The sequence below is a fragment of the Rousettus aegyptiacus genome, unplaced genomic scaffold (assembly GCF_014176215.1).
Source record: "Rousettus aegyptiacus isolate mRouAeg1 unplaced genomic scaffold, mRouAeg1.p scaffold_m13_p_6, whole genome shotgun sequence".
Lineage (NCBI taxonomy): Eukaryota > Metazoa > Chordata > Mammalia > Chiroptera > Pteropodidae > Rousettus > Rousettus aegyptiacus.
In genome coordinates this window covers 111,413,127-111,433,089 of record NW_023416309.1, presented here as the reverse complement: position 1 = coordinate 111,433,089, position 19,963 = coordinate 111,413,127, and the positions used below count along the sequence as shown (strand labels likewise).

At 56.7% G+C, this 19,963-nt stretch overlaps 2 protein-coding genes across 11 annotated transcripts in view; both read right to left on the bottom strand.

Moving 5' to 3' along the window:
- The window catches only part of ITGB4 (integrin subunit beta 4), a 32,632-nt gene extending 25,214 nt beyond the window's left edge, over positions 1 to 7,418 (bottom strand). For 2 of the 3 annotated variants that reach the window (XM_036222186.1, XM_036222188.1), the window contains exon 1: positions 2,530 to 2,713. The gene's annotated coding sequence lies outside the window, so the exon portion shown is untranslated. Of the gene's footprint in view, positions 1 to 2,529; positions 2,714 to 3,252 lie in introns of those variants that run through there. The other variant, XM_036222187.1, reaches the window with a different exon arrangement.
- Positions 7,419 to 7,558: 140 nt separating this feature from the next.
- LOC107501545 (SAP30 binding protein) overlaps positions 7,559 to 19,963 on the bottom strand; it is a 29,873-nt gene continuing 17,468 nt past the window's right edge. For 7 of the 8 annotated variants that reach the window (XM_016127815.2, XM_016127834.2, XM_016127824.2 and 4 more), the window contains 8 exons: positions 18,448 to 18,490; positions 14,120 to 14,208; positions 11,903 to 11,994; positions 11,047 to 11,107; positions 10,548 to 10,599; positions 9,635 to 9,693; positions 8,355 to 8,439; positions 7,559 to 8,023 (listed from right to left, as the gene is read on the bottom strand). In XM_016127815.2, the coding sequence (XP_015983301.1) occupies positions 7,842 to 8,023; positions 8,355 to 8,439; positions 9,635 to 9,693; positions 10,548 to 10,599; positions 11,047 to 11,107; positions 11,903 to 11,994; positions 14,120 to 14,208; positions 18,448 to 18,490 (663 nt within the window). In that variant the 3' untranslated portion in view covers positions 7,559 to 7,841. Of the gene's footprint in view, positions 8,024 to 8,354; positions 8,440 to 9,634; positions 9,694 to 10,547; positions 10,600 to 11,046; positions 11,108 to 11,902; positions 11,995 to 14,119; positions 14,209 to 18,447; positions 18,493 to 19,963 lie in introns of all 8 variants that reach the window. The other variant, XM_036222190.1, reaches the window with a different exon arrangement.

Genomic DNA, 19,963 nt, shown 5'->3' with positions numbered 1-19,963 from the left:
GAGGGCAGAGCTGCTTCTGCTTTTGCCTTTCGGACCCCGGCGGGCCTGGGTCAGGCTTGGCAGGGAGAGAGCCACCCAACACAGGGGCCGCCTCCAGAGGGCCTGGCTCTACTTTCTTGTCTCTTTTCTGTCCTGGCCCCCTTGCCCTCTGGTGAGGGCAGTACAGCCAGGAGGAGAGGGGTCCCGCTCGACAGGTGGGGAGAAGGCAGCTGCTGGGTTCCTCAGTGGCTGCCTGGCCCATCGGAGGTGGGGGGCCCTGCCCTCCCTGCCCAGGGCTAGATTGCAATTCCTTCCCGCTCCCCACCTGACACACACACACTGTGCCAGCCACCCCAGGAAGCTCGTCTGCCTTGGGGTCACTATTAGCAGCCTTCGGGGCAGGACCTGGCATCCCTGAGGCCTTTTAGAAATGGGCGTCCTGCGGCCTCCAGAAGAAAAGGGACTTGCCAGAGCCACCAGGCCTGCAGAACAGAGGGCGGAAGTCAGCATGGCCTCTTTCCCTAGAGCCACGACCATGCCCACTGCCCGCCTCCTTGGATCCTTTCTCAGTCCTGGGCTTGTGGAGCAGGGGCAGCCCCGGGCTTTGAAGGGCCGAGGCCCTCACAATGCTGGGGAGGCCCATGGGGGGAGGTAGGAAGGCATGAGGCCCCCAGGAGGCCACTAGCAGCTCCAGCACACCCACAGGCAGAGCCAGGTGGGGTACGGGAGCCCTGAACCAGCCAAGGGGCGGGGGCTCCTTTGGGGAAATGACTTTCCAGCAGCCTGGGGCAGAGGCACCACACCCACAGGCTACACAATACAGGCTGCAGACGCGGGCCTCTCTGGGGCACCATTACACACACAGGTGTGGGCACTGCAGGGCCGAGCCGGCTCTTACTCACCCTCCCATGCCCACAGGCTGGGCGCATGGCGGGCACCAGCCCAGCACTTCACGTACGTGATTGCTGCTTAATCTGCACAGGAACCCAGAGGAGACAAGGCACAGGGCTGCTGGGATCCCCTGCCCCCGCCACCAGCAGCAGGGGGAGCCCGGACGGGACCCCAGCGGCCCAGACCCCTCCCATGTAACCTCCACGTCATCCTCAGACACTGTAGGATGGCAGTTGGGAGACTCTGCATTTGCCTTGTGTTTTAAAAGTTTTTAAAGTTGTTGATGTTAAAAACAATGAGATTTCACATAACAGTTAGCACGGTGGGCTTGTCGGAAGATGTGGCCGTGGTGGGCTGGGCCGGGCACTCTCCAAGCCACCCTGGGCTACACCAGGCTGCTGGGCCTTATTACATGCCAGCCCGGTCCCTGGAGTGTGTGACTGCCACCCCGAATGTTGTCATACTGTGGCACACAGAGGCCTTCCACACACAGGGACCAGACACGCACGGACACACACTGTGACCCACACGTACAGAGGCTCAGAGCTGCCCCCACACCCACCCTCCCTCCCACCCCGTGGGACCCCAGCTTGGCACATCTGTATCTGGCCACCGTGGCTCTCTCTCCTCCCACTTTCCCATCTCCTGGCGTCTTGGCTGCTCTACCGCCCATGGGCATCAGGGTCAAGGAGGCAGCCACCCCTACCCGCTGTCCCTCAAGTTCCCCCTCTCCCCTCAGCCCCCAGAAGGGAGACCTTCGGCCTTCATGTCCAGCTCTGTTGGAAGCAGCAATGACCATGCCACTTGTGCCCAGTCCTGGGGCTCAGGGTGTGGCAAGGCCATGGGTGGAGGAGGAGGATCCCAGCCACTGCTCTAGGAAGCCACGCAGGGCCACAAACAGAGGGCCACCCGGGGGCTGGCACTGGAGGTTACAGTGGTGGGCACAGCCCCCAGGGCTGTCGGACAAGGCCGGGAGAGCTTCCTGGAGGGAGGGTGTCCTGAGCCAACTTTGTGGGGACGGCAGGCGTGTGCTTGGCCCAGAGAAGGGGGAGAGTCAGGGACTCCCCAGACCCCAGCTGGACTGTGCACCCCACAATGGGCCCTGCCCAGACCAGCAGGAGGTCTTTGCCTCTACATGGCCGTTCCTTCCACCTTCTTTGCAAACCCCGGAGGGGTCCAGGCCAGTAGGCCTGGCAGCTCATGCTGGTTTCTGCCTACTTCTCCTGAACACCCACTCAGCACCCAGGCCTCCCCTGCCTGCTACCCTCCTCTAGCCCAGAGGTCTGACCGCCCAGAATCTTCTCCAGCTCCTCTGTCCCTCCACCCCCAGCTGCACTCCTGGGCACACCCTGGCAGGCTGGGCACCTGCCCTGGGCTATACAGGCAGTGGCGGCGAGTGCCTGCCAGCCTTCAGGAAGGCGAAGAGCTGGGGAACAAAAGCCAGCCGCGGCCCCCACCCGCTCCCCTGCAGCCGTGGCCCAGGCTGGGGTGGGCATTCACTTCTCTCCAACAACTGAGGTCCCAGAATGGGCACCGAGCCCCGGCGGCTCGGGGACCTGGAGGGGCGGAGGGGTGCGGCCGCACAACCCGTGACTGCCCTCCTGCCCTGCGCCCCGTATACCCGGCGCCTGCCGGGTCTGGGTCTAAGGCTGCACCTACCTCCGCGCGGACTCGCGCCCTCCCTGCGCTGGGCTCGGCTCGGCCGCTGGGCTGCAGGCGGCTGGGAGGTGGACTGTCCGCAGGGCAGGCTGCCGTGGGGGCGGGCGGCGGGGAGGGGAGGGACCGCTTTATGGGGCGGCGGCAGGTAGGAAGGAGGCGCTGGTGAGTCAGGCCGGCCGCATTCCTGCACGCGGCGCGCACCTGTCGGGGCAGGAGCCCGGGCGCCACCGGGCCCGCCCCCCGGAAAAGGCCGTGGCTCCCGCGGCGCGCGGCCCAGCGCCCCGACCGCCCGCGGTGGGGCAGGGGAGGAGCCACCCCTTTCGCTCCAGTCCAGCTCCGGGCGGGCGCGGCGCCTCCCCACCCCTCCAGGCTCCAGACTCCGGTGCTGAGCTGCCCTGAGCTGGGCTGACCTCTTAGTTCCCTGATCGGGGTCCTCCCCTCTCCAAGACCCTGGGCGGTGAGCTTACATACTGCCAGGGCAACTTCTGGGCACGCCGCCTCCCGCCTTCCTGTGCCAGCGCAAGGGGTGGGCCAGGAGCTGCCCCAAGTCAGGTCTGCCATTCACTGGGTCCCCTCAGCCTCCCCTCCAACCCCTACGAGTGTCCCGAGGGAGATCCAAGCGAGGACTGGGTCTCCGAGGATCCGCCGGCAAGCCACTTAAACCTTCTTATATATGATAGCCATCAAACGGCGGGACCCACGGGTCATGGAGTAGGCACTTACCTGGATTGTTACAGTTGCTCTTGACGCGCTCGTTCACAAATCTGACCTCTCCAGTCCTCTGGTGCAATCTTTCAAGTGCCGTTGATAAACGTGTGTTCAGGCTGAGGTCTCTCAAGTCGCTCTACGACCTCAGCTTGATCTGTTTATCTAGCCCCACCTGCCAACAATGCCTCTCAACACCCGGTCGCTGGCAGACCCCCTGCCCGAACCATGTTGGCTTGAAATGATCCGTTTAGTTAGTGGTCCCTCTTCTCCTTTGGACTGTGAACCATCCCTGAGGACAGATGCCCTCTGGCACAGCTTTTATCTTCAGCACCTAGCTGAGTGCTTGACACATAGCAGGTGCTCAGTAAAAGTGGGTTTGGACCAAATGGGATTGTTGGGTAACCTCCCCGAGCCTCAGTGCTCTCATCTATAATCAGACTCGTGAGCTGCCAGTTCTGAGAGATCGTGCGAACAAATGGGACGAGCCACATGGTACCTGCCACAACTGTGAGCACGGTCGCCACTCAGCCACCTTGCCCGGGCATCTCTGAGAGCGGCTGTGCACAGGCCAGGCACTCCGAGAGGCTGGCTCTTGGATCCGGGAGCACTGTGGAAAGAGCCCCAGTTTGGTCGAGGCACTCGGGTTTGGGCATGCCAGGACAGTACGAGTGCCCCGCGGACCTGAGCTGCTCCAGCAAGTGCCCACTCCACCCTGGGAAATGGAGCACAGAGTAGCCTACCGGCACCATCCATCAGAGGGCTGGGTGGACGATATGCAATGCACCCCGCTGTGGGTGGAGGGCCGAGACACCTGTCTCGAGAAGGAGACCCAGACCCAGACGTCACAGACTCCACTGGGCTCAGCAGCCCCTTCCTCTCCTCATTGCCACATCCTTCTGAAAATGACTAGGGGGCTGGAGCTCTGTGAGACGTCTGGCCCAGGAAGGCCCTAAAAAAACAAGCCAGGAGGTTCCTCAGGTGGGTTGGACTCCAGGGATCCATTACCTGGAGGCTGAGTGTGAACCCCAGGGGACCATGGGCTATGAGAGATCATGTGCAAAAGGCGAGGTAACTCTGATTCAGGAATGTGAGTTTGCTGAGAGGATCCTTAGTTTACACTGTATCACCAAATAGGTTACTGGCCCCCAAAGGTTGAGTCATTGTATTACATATTCATTTGATGAAAATAAACGTTGCTGTCTTGTTCTGCAGCCTTAGGGCCAGGGTGAGGGTGGCCTGTGTGTGGTTCTTCTGTAGGCTCTGCCAGAGGGGAGGTCTGAACAGGATGGAGAAGCCCATGAGCCTTGGACTGCTGCTCCCAATTCCCCGGCACTCATCGCCTGGCTCCGGTAGGCCTGACTTATGCTTTCATTAGTTCAGTCACTTATTCATTTTACAAGCATTTAACGCGCTCCTATGCCAGGTGCTGGGGGTACCCAGAGGAATGTAACACACCGCCTGCTTGCTTCAGGGACCTCCAGAGTGGGCTGCATGCTCTCCAGGGGTGCGCCAGGTAATCCACTACTTTTGTGTTTTACACTGTACATCACTTACTAGTAAACTGGTACATGTTTCTATAAATAAACAAGTTAAATGACAGACAGGGGAAGTGTGAGCAGAAGAGTCTGGTAACCAGTCTACAGACCCAGTGTCAACCGAGCCATCCAACTGAGGAGACGCCTCCCAGGTGGACAGTCTCTAGCCCTGGTCTCTCCCAGGGCTGGGGGTTGCCAGTAGACTCCCTTTGAAATGGTTCCCTCACCAATTTCTTATTTTGAATATTTCCAAACATATAAGAAAGTTGAAGGAGAGTGTAAAGATCACCTGTATTTTTATCACCTAGACCCAAGAATTAACATTTTGCCATATTTGCTTTATTTGTCATGTATTTATCTTTTTATTTGAATATAAGTTGAAGATATTATGACATTTTCTCTCTCATAACTCCAAGCATGTACCTCCTAAGAATAGTCCCCATATAATAATAACTTCATCACATCTGAGAAAATGAACAAGAATGTCCTAACATCTGATTCGATCACGTTAAAATTTCTTAGTTGTCCCAAAAGTGTTATAATCGTTTCCCTTTGAATTCGAGTCCAATCCATTCACCCGTTGTGTTTTCTTTCTTCCTTTAAAAAGTCTCCCCCCACGCCTCGCGCCCTCCCCAGCATGCTGACTTTTAAAGAGACAGTCCAGTTGACCTGCAGAATGTCCCACGTCTGGATTGTCTGATTGCTTCCTCATGGTGTCATTGGACTTGTTTTTTTAGCCTCCTGTACACTGGAAGTTAGGTCTAAAAGCCTGATTAGATGCAGGTTAAACATTTTTGGCAAGGACGGTCATAGGTTGTGCTGTGTGTTTTATTGGGTGGTACATGATGTCAGCTGCCTGTTAGTGATTATTAAGGAAGTGACTGCTGTCTGTCTTCGTTGCAGAAATATATTTTTCGCTTTGTATGAAGAAGTAATCTAGAGGGGAGTCATGATGCTTTGTCACCTTGCCCAGTTCCCAACGTTTCTCCAAAGGGTTTTAGCATGCACGGTTGGTCCCTGCCTGACTCGATTCTTCTTTTGGGGTTGAGGAATGGTGATTTTCCATTTCTACATTTAATAGAAGGTAGACTTCTAATTTAAAAACTAAAAAAGAGAGATTTCCTCTATCGACAGGGGATGAACTATGTGCCTCCAACAATACAAGGTAAATGTTTTCTGAGTTTTAGAAAAAAAATTAAATTACTATTATTATACAGAAACTCAAAAGATTTTAAAATGGTGAAAAAAACGTAACATAAAAACTACCATCTTAATCATTTTTAAATGTACAGTTCAATTGTGTTATGTATATTCGCAATTTTGGGCAACAGATCTCCAGAACTTTCTCATCTTGTAAACTGAAACTTCATGCCCATTAAACAGCTCCCTATTTCCCCCCTCCCCTAGACCGTGGTTAACTACCATTCTAGCTTGCATCTTTGTGAATTGTATTCCTTTAGATACCTCACGTAAGTGGACTCATACAGTGTTTTTTTGTGTGACTGGCTTATGCCATGTAGCATAAAGTCCTTGAGGTACATCTACATTGTAGCATAAGTCAGAATTCCTTTTTAGGGCTGAATAATATTCCATTTTACTTACGTATCACATTTTGTTCACCCGTCATCTGTCAACGGACACTGGGCTGCTTTCGTGACTTGGATGTTGCAAACGACGCTGCTATGAACGTGGGGTGCAGATGTTAACTCCAAGACTCCGCTTTGGATTCTTTTGGACACACACCCGGAAGCGGGATAGAGGGCACGGGAGTCCCTTGTAGGATTTTTGAGGCCCACTGCCGTCTTCCAGAGCAGCTGCAGTATGCTTACTGCTGTCCCCACTGTCCCGTGCAACCTTCAGTGACCTTGCGCAGAGGGGGACCCGTCGGAGGCTGCAGGGCGGGAAGCCCCTTTAGAGACTTCTGGGGGCGGAGGCGGCAGCTCCTCTCCAGGGTTGCAAACTCCTGGGCCAAAAGACTGTCCCTTAGCGGCAGCCATGTGTGAGTGGGAGGGGACAGGTGCGGCTCGGTTTTGCCTGGGGAGACGGCGGGGCAGGTTCACCATACTCCTCTGCGGGGCACATGGCTCTTCGCAGCCCGGCTTCCTTCCCCGACACGCAGCCCTTCCGTTGGCGCAGAGCGCTGCCAAGGAGCAAGAAAGGAAACCGCGTCCCCTCTGGGCTGGCGGCGGCTGGGAAGTCTGCTCTGGCCCCGAGAGGCGCCCAGCGGGCCCTGAGCTGCCCAGGCGCAGCTGCGGGGCCGAGATAACAGGCACAGGAAGGGCGGGGTGGCAGGTCCTCCCAGCGGCTGGGCCCTCCTGTCAACAACGAGCTGCCCCCAGCCCGGGCAGGAGGTGATTCATCTCCCCCGCCACGCGGAGCCTGCTGGCCCGCTGGCCAGGTACCAAGGGACCTTGGCCAGGCACCGACGCCTCTCCCCTCCCCATGCCGGTTGGGGATCAACCCTAGTCATTCTGGTAACTGGCTTGACTTCAAAGCCTAGGTGTATCCAAGAAGTGCTCGGGGAGGTGCAATCACCCCCAGGGAAGCTGAGGCCGCAGCTCCTGAGAAGGGGTCAGGACAGTGGGAACACGAGGTCTCACCCACTCTGAACCCCCACTGCCCACGCCAAGCGGCGTACTCGGGGAATGGCACAGCAACTTCCTAGGCCACCCCCTCATCGACCCTGAGTAATAACCCCGACCGGAGAGATGGAGAAGGCACCTGAGCTTTGCACATGCCTGAAAATGGGCCGCAGAGGAGGCCAGCGCATCGGAGACGCCGAGATGTAAGAACACAGCGCTTTTAATCGGGAACAGACCCCAAGGGGTGTGCGGACACTGTCCATAGTGCACCCCCGCTCCTCTGCGGCAGTGTCCTCGTCAGACCAGAATGCCACAAGAAGGCTTCTCTGGAGGTGGCGTCTGGGGAGCAGGTCCCAGTCCTGAAATGCACAAAGTGGCACCTCTCCCGGGGCCTCGGTTGCTGCGCTGCAGTCTCGTCAAGTCCGGAAGTGGCTCCTCCTGCGACGGAAAGGAGAGTGTCCGAGCCGCACCGAGCCAGTCCCTTGGGTCACTGCTTGGCCTTTTTCACGATGGTTCCCACGGCAGAGATAACGGTGGTCTTGGAGCCACTGGCACTGGTGGTCACTGTGACAACGGCTGGCAGGGTCGCTGTGGTGGTGAGGATGGTGGGCTGGGCTATGGTTGTCACCGGGATGGCTGAGTCCCACTTGCTCTTTCTCTTCTGGGCATCTGGGAATAAGACAAGAGAGCATTCAGGACCAAGATAAACCAAACGGCGACACTCATTTCCAGAAGGCTGGGGTCAGAACTTAGGGAGCAGACGCCAAAGAGGCCGCAGCCGCACACAGCTGAGGGGCGGCCAGGGAACTGGGGAGTCCATTCCAGGCTCCCGCGCTGGCTCACAAACTCCGGGCTCAGATGAAAGCATGGCAAGGTGGAGCCGAGGCTCCGACTCCCATGGGGATCCCCACCTCCCCGCGGGGCCTGCTCGCCCCCAACAAGGCAGGGAAACCCTTGCTCCATCTGTGATGTGGCTGTAAGCGGACAATCCGCCTTCTACCTGCAACGGCGGTGCTGGCCGTGGTTGTGGTGGTGGCCGTGGCGTTGGTCGTGGTGCCTTTCTTGGTGCCTGTCACAAACTCGATCTGGAGGAGGAGAGGGGAGAGAGTAAGACCTGGGCAAAGCTGCTGATCCACGTCCTTTTGCCAGCCGTCTGCTCCCGGGGGACAGAGTTTGGCACCACGCAAAGGAGGCACTGAGGATCGGCTCTGCTGTGACCGTCTGGGGGAGGGAGAGGTGTCAGATAGGTGTCTGAGAGGGATTTTTACTACTCTGAAAAAAGTTTCCCAAACAGACACTGGACCGCCCCCAGCATCACTAGGCTTCTGCACACACCCGGGGAACCCCTGCCCACCGCCCCACCTCACATGCCCAGGCCCCTCCTCCTCACACCCCGGAGGAAGCGGTGCCCGCCAGCACAGGGGAAGGACAGCTCCGGTCCCCAGGCGCTGCAGACACGTCCCCGCAATAAGCCTGGGGTTTGGGAGGGGGAGGGAAAGAGAGAGAAGGGACATTCAATCAAGGGTTAAGAAAGAAAACCTGATCATCCCCCAGCACCAGCTCCCACAGGGCCACCTGCACACCCGGGCCCTGAAGCCTCTGCCTGGGGGGTGAGGGGGGCATCCTGGAGGTCACAGCTGCTGCAGGAGGGTCAGGCCAAACCAAATGTGGGAGCAGTTTCTGTCCTGAGCTTTCTCTCTCGGAGACTCTGGTCGTAAAGTGTCCAGAGCACATTTGGTCTCAGTCAAATTTCCACTCCCTAAAGGACCCATATTGCTTGGGAAGAAGTGGTGCTGAGGGTCCTAAAATGAGGGGTCACCTGGCCATAGGACAGGGGACCTACAGGGAAGCACCGAGGCAGGCCACCAAGGTCAGCTCTGGAGGCTGAGAAAGGCAGAGACCAGCGCACTTTCGGACGGAAATACTTGCCTCCATTCAGGCCAGGGAGGACACTGATGACCCCAAAGAGAGAAAGCCAGCAGGGCTCTGCAGCTGTAAGAGGGAGAGGAGGGAGGGCACATGCAGCAAACTACAAGGCCCCCAGAAACCAAACGGAAGCAACTGGAAAGCGACTTCAAGCTGAGTTACAGAGGCTGGAAACCCAGCAAGGCCTGTTCCGTCCACAAGGAGCACCTAAGGCTGCTCAGAGCATCATCAGGCAATGAGCCAGGGTGGGGTCGGGGGTGGGGAGGGCAGTCTGAAGCCCTCTGGGCTCAGCCAGCAGGACCCACGCGCTCCAAACCCTGCCCTTTTCATCCAAGATGTGTGTCCATCACTTACTTTCGTTCTCTCCTTTTTGGCCTTTTCCAATTTGTCCATTTCAATCTTTTGGGCTTTGGCTGCAAAGACAAGAGAGGCTGTTACGAGAGCAGTCGGAACAGCTTCCACACTAGTCCGTCACTCGCTGCGACCCCTGCGATCTTGTTTGAGGCACTAAGGTGGCCTTTGGGACTCCATGGCCTCCAATGCAAAGGCTCAGGGCCGGGGGCTGTGCATCTCCTGTCAGGGCTCAGCTCTCAAGCTCCAGCTGACAGCTGCCCTGTGGGAATGCGGGAGGCCCAGTGTGGACTACCTTCCCAGGGACCACGAGAAGCTGGAATTATGAATTTTTAGGCAGAATGTTGGCAACTAGTTCAAATTAAAGCAAGACGAGACCTGTGTGGGCCAAACAGGACACACCTACCGGCCGAATCTGGTCCATGTGCTGCTGGTTTGCAACCTATCACTTGAAGGCTTGGACCCTTTGAAATCCCTCCCCGTTCTCCCTAGCGGGACCCTGAGAAAATGCTGCATCCTTGCTGACCTCAGAACATGCTTTCCCCCGCCACCTGGGACGATGTCTGCTCTGCAGGGCTGGCCTCTGTGCACCTTTGAACCTCTGCTTAAATCTGGTTTACTGAGCGAGACTGCCGCACCCCTTCGGCATGGTCAGGGGGCCCTGCTTGCATCCCCATCATCGCAACCCTCGTTGATGGAATTCCTTCTTCAATCCTCTGTCTTCTCTGCTGTATCATGAGCCTCATGAGTCAGGGACAGGGTCTGACCCGTCTAAGACTGTATACCAGCTCCTTGGACCCTGAAACACATGCTGCCTGACGACTTGACTGACACGGACAGACGGGCAGATGGATGGATGAATCAGTGTGTAGGTGCACGGAGAGGCAGACGAATGAACACATAGATGGCTACCTACCTAACGCCTCATAGTAGGAGTCCTCAGACCATCCGTGGGGGTCAAACATATCCTAAAAAAAGAAAGGTTACAGCTGCACTCAAGGCCATTGGATGACAAATGGCTTAGAAAGCCAAGCCTCCACCCCACCCCAAGTCTTGCTACAGATCCTCCTGGGCTGGAGTTGCCCGGCCTTCAAGGTCACAGGGGCTCAGCTGTTAGCCCCGGTCTCCTGCTAGGCAGTGGCCAACTGGTCCTTAGGACTATGAGAGCAGTGATCTGTTTGTCAGCAGGCTGTTCTATACGAGCAGTGTCCTCGCTCGGGCCCTAACCAGCCGGGGGCCCGGCGGCCAGGTGTGTCACCGCAGTCTCTACTGGACTATTTCACAGCAACAGGGGCTCAAACAGTCTGCAGCCAGCAGACCTGCCACGCAGACCTTCTGGAGGCTCCAGGCTAAATCCAGCGGAGCGAGCACAGGGCCCTGGGTGTTCTCCCTCAGCCTCCACGTGTGGGACGTACCTTTGGGTAATTGGTGCCGAGCTCATCGATTGCACAGAACTGGATCAGCTTCTCATAGATGCTGAAAGAAGAATTCACGGCTCTGAGCAGGCCCTCATCCCAGGTTTTGAGAGATCGAAAGCATCCAGCTCCTGGGCTGACGATACCTTTAAACCTGGCTGACTTGTTCTAAGCAAGCTTCCTGATGGGAGAACTGTCCAGTGGTCTGACATTAAGTCACTTCTGACTCTCTGCTTTCGCAGAGAGATGGACTGCTAGCCAGGGGTCAGGACGAGCGCGGAGGGCTGTGGTTTTTGGGTCTCATCCAGACAGCTGACCTTCAGTTTGTGGCTAGTATGGGGTCACCAAACTCAGGCCCACACGAAGGCCAGGGCAGGTCCCTGCTGTTACTACACCAGACTCTTTCCCAGGTGTGTCACTTGCTCAGGCACTGATTAGAGTAAGACCCAGAGGCAGCTCTGTTCCTAAAACCTCACTTTCAAGCAGAATCGATGACTTTTTAAAGGGGCAAGAAGAATCCGCAGTGATGGTCCAGTCTAAGCCCCTCATTGCACAGGTGAGGAAACCAAGGCCCTGTGAGGTCGTGGGCTTCAAGAGCAGTGGGGATGAGAACCTGGTTGGGCCTTCCCAGTTCTAGTCCAGGTCCACGGGCTTCTACTCTACACACCAGTGTATGTGTTCAGCCTGGTGAAACTCCAGCTGGGACAATACAGTTTGGGTGATGGCCCTGACCCCTCTGGGCTCAGGTGAAATCTTACTTGGCCTTCCCTTGCCACCTCCATGGGGGCATCCTGGTCCCCAGTCCAACATCAATGACTCAACTGATTCCTGCAGACCAGACCCATGAGAAACTCACCTGGGGTTCCGGAATTCTTTCTTCCTTTGGATAAAGTAGTTCATATCCATGCCCTCCTTTATCTTCCGCTCATAAAGCTTCTGGATCTTGTCCTACGGAAGAGAAACAGAAGATGCTCATGACCCCACCCCACCCCTCGCAATCCCAGTCCTCCGTCACGTGTGCGGTGTGGGCGCAGGGACACAGGGGATCCACAGAGCCATGTGAAGCCCTGCTCCAGCCACGCTGTCTTTCTCCACCCAGCCTTTGACCAGAGCTGAACGCGAGGGAGATAAACCGAGACCAGCCTGCTCTCATGTGCCTGCTCCCGACGCCCTCTGGATGACTAGAAGGGTGAGCAGTAAAAGGTCAAGGCAGAGAAGCCACGGAGAAGACCATGGACGGATCCCCACCTGGTTCATCAGCTCCTGAATCATCCGAAGAGGAGCTTCAGGCACTAGCGGTGATGGGCAGGGGCTGAAGGCTGGTTTTACGTTTTAACACAGGGTTAAGTCCTCAGCGGGAGGCCCGGAAGGCTGTGTCCCTTCAGAGGAAGGTAGGAGTAGAGTTTTTTGGATTGAGTCTCACAGACTTCCTAGGGTGTCCTCTGTGGGGAGGCTCACAGATGGCTGGTCCCTGCCACTTTATCAAGAGGCACCATCAGAGCTGAAGAGCCCAGCTCTTATCACCCTTCGTCTCCACCCCTGGCCCTGCTCTGGCTTTTAACAGGAAAGAGCAGCACCTGGCGGGGAGTCAGGCCAGCGCCGCAGGTGTCCCAAGGCCCAGGGAGACGATGCCCGAAGCAGGTGGCATCAGCGCTTCCCAGAGCACAAGAGGAGGCCCCGGAAACCCGATCCAGGGGAGAGTCTCTCTGCAGCCTCCCCCACTAGCGGCACTTCACACAGTCTCTGGAAGGAAAACATTTGGGGCGCTCTTCACCTGCGAGGTGGGCTGGGCTGGAAGGCCCATGTGACGCCCTCCGGGATTGTCAGGGAAGGAGACTGACTCGCTTTGCCAGGCTACTTTCTGCTTAGACTGGCCAGAGGAAGCACTGAATTGTAGAGAGGTTTGTAATACATTTACCAGGGACAAGAGAAGCCAAGAGGGACACGCTTCCATCTGGTCACAAAGGTGACGGGAGGCCTGATACAGAAGGCTCAGCATAGAGAGGTGAACCTATATCTTACGGATGACTTTTCTGTATTTCTCAGCCCAGCAGCTGGGCTCCCCCATCTCAGGTGAACGAAAACGCTTGCTGTGTCATGTTTTCTACCATGAAGACGATCGAAAAAGGAGAAATGTTCTGAGCGAGGCGGCCCAGCCACTGGCTGCCTCACCGGACAGGCCGTGACTTGCTGCCTGGTGTGCCGGTTGCAGTGCGCTCGGCGGGGCGGGCAGGGGGATGCTGACTCAGCAAAGGGAGGAGACTTCCTGAAAAGGGAATCTGCCCTGTGCCCGCAGCCCCAGCATGCTGCCTTTCACAGCCCCGGGGCCCATTAGTCATCCATCCGTTAGGGCGGTGTCAAGGGACCGCAGTGTGGCCCGAGGCTCCGACAGAACCTGCGGGATCGTAGGTAGGACAGGTAGACTGGCAGCCACTGCTGGGCAGCCCTGGGTGTCTGTCCCATTGTTTGTCATGAGGTTCCACTCACAGGGGATCCCAGAGGGACAAGAAACAATCAGAGGTGCTGAAACGGGGTGCTGTCCCCCGAGGTTCTGTTCTTCGGGGGGTAACTGCACTAAATACTCTGTCTCTTTGGGATTTCAAAACCTCAGGTCAGGTCCATATGAAGTTGTATCAGAAGCTAGTGAACTGGCATTTTTAGAATATAAGAATAGGAATTTATGCATAAAAACGCTTGTGTTTTTGCATTTCTATAATGTGTTTATTTTACATCCTGATGGTCCCTCACTTTCTTAGCTCAGTTCCTTCTGAGACGCTCCCATTGACTCAGTAGGTTGCACAGAAGAGGTATGTTATCTTCTCTGCCTGGACTCAGGACCTCACTGAGGGCAAGCTAGGGTGCCCCAGCTAGGGCAGCACCAGGTGATGTGGCAGAGGTGTCAGCGGGGACAGAGTCAACTCCGGAGAGCGGGCTAAGGGAGGCCACCAGCATTGCGGGCTCCCTCTCACCTGGGCTGGTTTTTTTTTTTACAGAAGCCTCTTAAAGTCACACAAACCAGACAGCTGGCCCAGACCTCCTCGGCCACAGGCCTCGGCAGCCAAGCTCTGCTTACTTGTAAGTGATTTGAACATCTGCCAGGGGGTTCGGGCGGGATCTTGATTTCATCAGGTGACATGTTCCGGACTCTTTCAGAAAAGGAGGCTGTTGAGAAAATAGAGAAAAATTCTGTAGGGGGTGGGGGTTAGGATGGGGAAATCTTGTGAACAATTTTTAAAAAGCACATAAAACGTTCTCAGGGAGCGATAAACACTAGGGAACAGTGTTCAGAGCAGCCTCTCTCGGGGGTGGTGTCGTCTGAGTTGAGATCACATGCAGAAGGAGCAGCGTGTGCCAACTTAGGGGAAGAACAGTTCGGGTGGGGGGTACGCGTGTAAAGAACGGGTGCTACCAGGTCACGGCAATCAACTTGTAAGGAAAGGGTACGTCCAGAGGCGTGCTGCTAAACGCTTAACGACCGGCTGGGGGCGGCGCCTTCGTCAGCTCAAGCATTCCTACCCAACATACAGGAGAAACAGGGTTCTGGGCTCCCTAGGCTTTGGGGCTCAAAGCATTCAAAATTGCCTTGTGCATAAATGACATTTAAATTACCTGTTGGTGATTAGCTTAGAGTGTTTTTTAAATAAGTCAGTCAAACCTCTTCAGGTCCGCCTGATTCTGGTGTGAAGAACCTCAGCTCCCAAGGGACAATTCACTGGGAGACCTGCCACTGCCCCCACCGCACTCCTTTCCATGTGGCCTCCGGCCACCCTGGTGACTGCAGAGTCCTGCTCTGGATCACTCAGACAATGTACTGTTTGTTGTAAGATTCTGTCTGTGCTCTTTAAAACATTCTCTCATGAAAAGGGCCATACAATGAGCAAACAGCAGGCGGAGCGGGGTGGGGCAGGATGAAGGGAAAGAAAGAACAGACCAGCACCAGCGACACCCAGCAAGCATTTACTGGGAACCCCCTGTGTCCCAGGCCCCAGGCGAGGCTCCTGGTCCCAGGCCGCTGCCGGGACTGCCCGCGACGGCCCGGTGCACGGCGCCCCCCCTTTCCTAGGGCCGGCTTGGTGTTTTCTTAGGCTCTCAAGGTGCTTTGGGTTCCACGTTACTGTGAAGAACTCGGTGCTGAGTGGGGCTGAGGGTGCAACTCCCCGGCTTCGCCGGTTTTAGCCACTGTCAAACAGGGCTGCGGGCACTGCCGAGGCCGGGGCCGGGGCCGGGCCCGGGGCAGAGTTTCATTACACGGCCACCCGTGCCGATTCTGTCATCTGCGGACCCTCACCAGATGCACCCAAGGACAGAGCCCTAGACCTACCACCTGGGGCGAGGACGAGTGGACCGAAACTGGGTGACATATCCTGCTGTGGACTTGTGTACCGGTGTGGCCTAGGAGCAGTTTCCACCAGGGGGCTACGTGCTTCTCTTTGCCCAGTACCTTCCTCCTATCTCCTGACTCCTGAAGCAAGGGCGACACCCAGATCTGCTGAAGTTCAAGTCTCATTCTGACTTCCTCCATCCTCCCAGACCCGGGAGAAGCCGGAGTTCGTTAGTTGTAAGCCCCGAGACTCAAGCAGGCCGCAGAGGCCAGCTGAGAGCGGAATTAGCTAGGCTGAGCTGGTCCTCCGATTTCATGAGCATCAGCAACAAAGCCAGCAGGGCTAGGGCAGGCTTTGGGCACACAGAGGGAGGGTTAAGCTCTTCCCTGGGTGGAGAGTGTGTGTGTGAGCACGTGACCCAGAGACAAAGAATGCCCTTTGGCATTTGCCAGGAAAGCCTTTTGGAAAAACAGGGTGTGACAGCATTGCCATAGCAACCCAACCACACTCAGGCTCAAATGGTACACAGTACAACTGGGGTAGGGAGAGCCCCCTGAGGCCCGGGGTCAGGAACAGGAGAATTCCTAGGAAGCAACTGGCAAATGAAAGGATACGTTCGGGAAACTAGATCGAGGTTCACCCCCCCGACTTCAGGCGCGACCTTCCAGTGCTTCTCTCCCAGGTCCCTGAACCAACCTGAAGCAGAAGACATCTGGCCCACGTACGGCTGTTGGAGCAGCCGGAGCCTCAAACCATTTTCCCAGCAAGTGCACTGAGAAACGTGCCCAGGCACTCGGGGCGGCCGTGTCTGTGGCTGCTCCTGGGTCTGCTGGGGGGTTTTAGGGGGGTGGCCATACTCGGGAACCGAGAAGCCTGCTTCTGGCACGATTCACCCTGTGCGCACCCATGTCAGAAGACGGCCGTGTATCCACGGCTGCCAGGTGTTGATCCGAGCAGGAGCAGCTGGTCAGCTGGGCTCCAGTACCCGCGGGCAGAGAGGGAATGAATGCCTGGGGCACAGCGCAGGGCTGTGAGCAGGAGGCAGTGGGACACTAGGGGCCTGGGGAAGCCGGCTGGGTTACCACGCCAGCGCCACTGTTCCAGGAGGGCGTCCCGGCAGGTGCGCCAGCGCGGCTGGCGAGCAGCGACAGTGCTGGAGAGACCTTCGGGTCAGATCCGCTGCCTCCATCTGCTCCGTGAAACCTGGGGCTCCATTGAACACCTATGAAAATGCTTCCCACACCAGTGCGGCGACCTGAGAGTCACGCCCAGGGGACGGACAGAGCCGCCAAGTCCAGGCAGAGGGGCTGACGACGCGGCGCCAGGACTGGAAGCTGCACTCTGTTCAGTTAAACTAGTTTCTCCTCAGTGGGAAATGGCAAGAGTAATCAAGACTACGACGCGGCTTAAAGATCTGTGTCCTCTGCAGGTGGACGGATTAACGGAGGCTGGTGAAATCCCACAATGAAGTAATACCTAGCAAAAAAAGAAACTGTAGCTATGTTCAACAACATGGATAGAGCTCAAATGTATCCATGGCCCTGGACAGGGGGCAATTCTGCTCCCACGAGGGGACATCTGTCAATGTGCAGAAACCTTTCACTGTCACGTCTGGCGGGGGGAGGGCGGTGCTACCGGCATCTAGTGGGCACAGTCCAACGACACTGCTAAAACACCGCACAGTACACAGGCCAGGCTCCCACAACAAAGAATTATCCAGCCCAAAATGTCAATGCTGAGGATAAGAAATCCTGATTCATAAGAAATTAAAAAAAAAAACAAAAAACAAAAAACAAAAAAACCCCGGCAAAACCACAGTGAAGAAAGATCACTGCTTGCCTGAGGCTAAGGGAGGAACCTTTCTTCAAGGGAGAGGTAAAGGAAACACTCTGGAGTGACGGAAATGTTTTCTATTACGGTTGTGGTGGGTGGGGGGTTAACACGTATCTGTCCAAACTCATTAAACGGCACACTTGAAGTCGGCAAATCTCACTCTATGTCAGTTACACCTCAACGAAGCTATGTTCGAGAAGTGGCAAGGAGGGGAAGAGTGGGAGCTGACTGTGGAAGAGGCCGGTGGGGGCGGCTGATGCCCGCACACATTCCGCTCGCCCAGGACGAGCCCTGCCAGCAGGGGCGGAGCACACGGCGGCCTCGGGCTCCACTCCGTGACCCGCCCCCCGAGTCTCCTGGTAGTAGACAGCAGGGGTGGGTGTGGCGGTGAGGGGGGAAGCGAGGGCCCAGGCTTCGGTCCATGCCCTGGGGGCCGCCCTGAGTGGGTGGCCACTCTGCTTCCTTGGCGCATGAAGCCAACTGGTGCATGCCCACGGCACCATTTTCTAAAGAGCAAACTCTGCAGCACCTGCAGGCCGAGTCCTGGGCTGAGGTCGGTGAGAAGGCACAGGGACAGGTGTGCAGGCCACCTGCGGAGGGGGGCTGAAGAGCCAGGGAGCGACTGTCACAGTCGCCACACAGAGGTTTGCCCAGGCTTTGGGAGAGCAGTTACAAAGTACATGGTCGCACCGAGGGAGTCGAGGGACTTGTGAAAGGATTAACACGCTGGAGTTAACACAAGAGTGAGATGATGCGTGTGCCATTTTCCAGAAACATAACCGCCCTGTCCCCCCAAGTCACAAAGGATCCCAGACTCCGGGACTGTGAAGCATATCTGCCCTGGGGACGCATGAAAGAGCCAGCAGAGACCAATGTTTGTTCCTTGAGCACATGACTATGCCAGCAGAGGGGGGGAAAGGGGGTACAAGGACAGAGGATGGCCCCGGGCACACGGGGAACAAGCTCCCAGCGGGAAGGGTCCTGAGTCCCTCCTGACAACACTGGCAGCTGATCGAAGCCCAATGAAACACGCCGTGAGTATGATTTCAAAGAAGAATTGTTCCCGGGGTGTCTGACCCAGACATCTCAGGAAGTGCCAAAGGCTCTGAGAGGGAGAGTAGGAGAGGCAGGCTCCCAACAGAGCAGCTGCCTTGGCTGGAGCAGAGAAGCCCCAGGCTCGGCAGGCTCCAGGCGGAAGCCCAGGGCCAGGCTCAGACTAGGCCCCCGAGGCCCCCTGGGTACTTACCAACTAATTCCTGTGGATCTCGTTTTTCTACTTCTGGGTTATCCTGCACAAAAGAAACAGAAAACAAAGAGGTAAGCCTAGCGCTCCTGACCCAAAGCTACTTTCTGCAGAGACCACTCAGAATACTTAAGGAAGGAAAAAAGGTGAAGGCACCACAAGGAACCCTAAGAGTGAGCCAGTGCTTTGGGGACTTCACTGCTGGGACCCCTGAACCCTTCTTCTTCCTTCACCAGAGCAGCTGGGACGATCCAGTTGCCCGCTTTAGCCTGTCCTTCACGGCCTCCAGCAGGGACTGATATTCATCACGGCTGAGGAGAGCAAATGCCAGCCATCCGTCGTCACCTGCACATGTGGCCCCTGCCCGCTACTCAGCCCTGGCTGGCCACCCCAGAATGTCACTGCCCCAGCTGGTACTTAGAAAGCAAGAGGTGGCTACTTTACAACATGAGGTACCAAGACCAAAACACAAAAGACTGCCTACTCCCAAGAGCTATTTTATACTTTTAGTTTAAGCAATAAAAGGGAGACTTTATCATAAGGGGGCAGCTCATGAACCCCAGAGTAGGCGTGGAGCCAGCCTTTGGTAGAAAAGTGACCGAACCAGGCCCCAGAAAGGCCCTGGCACCAAGGCAGCTTCTCTCTCTGGCTCTCCGTGGCTCACCTCCCTGCTCCCTTTATGTCGGCTTTATATCCTCTCCTTAAAAAGAGGAAAGTTGTCTCTGTTCCTTAAAGCAAACCACCGCCCCACAGCCCCCCCTTCCACACGGCCTTCGTTCTAGCTGCGTGCAGAGACCCAAGAGCAAAGGTTTCTTATCAGACATTTTTCTGGACTTGCTCTGTATTTTACAGCTCAGAGTACATGCTTCATCTAAACCAAACCATCCTGGAGAGGGCCCTGGTCCCAGCCCCATCACGAACCCGGCAGGGACAACCCTTGCTTCTGCTGTCCCAAATGAACGTAGGCTAGAACACCCCCGTCTCCCCATTTCTGGGGAAGCCCAGCCCCTTAAACAGTTAGATCAGGGGGGCGCGAGCGCCGCACCACTCGAATGATCTAAGTGGCAGAAGCCGCACTCCCAGGAGATGGTGGCATCTCATCTCCTTTTGCTCTGGTCGGTGAGGGAGGAGACGAGAAGGCCACACACACGGGGACACAGCCGTGGAACTCTGCGACTCCATTCCCACGAAGAAACGACACACGAAGACGACATGTCAGAAAGGAAGGTGCAGGAAGGTCACCTAACCTCCGTTCAGCAGCTCTACGCTAAGGCCAGGGAAGGAGCGCTTAGCCCTCGTCCTCAAAAAGTCCCTCCTGATTCTGGGACAGGCCAAAACCCCCTCACTCCCTGAACACTGTGGCTATTCATTCGACCTGGACGGGCATGACGTCCAGGCGAGGCTGCTTAGCAACTCGGCTCCTCGGCCACCCGCCCCCTGCCAATCGGGTGGGCAAAGAGGAGGCTGGCCCGCACCGGGGCGGAGAAGGGTCGGGAGGCGGGCCTGGACGACCGCCACG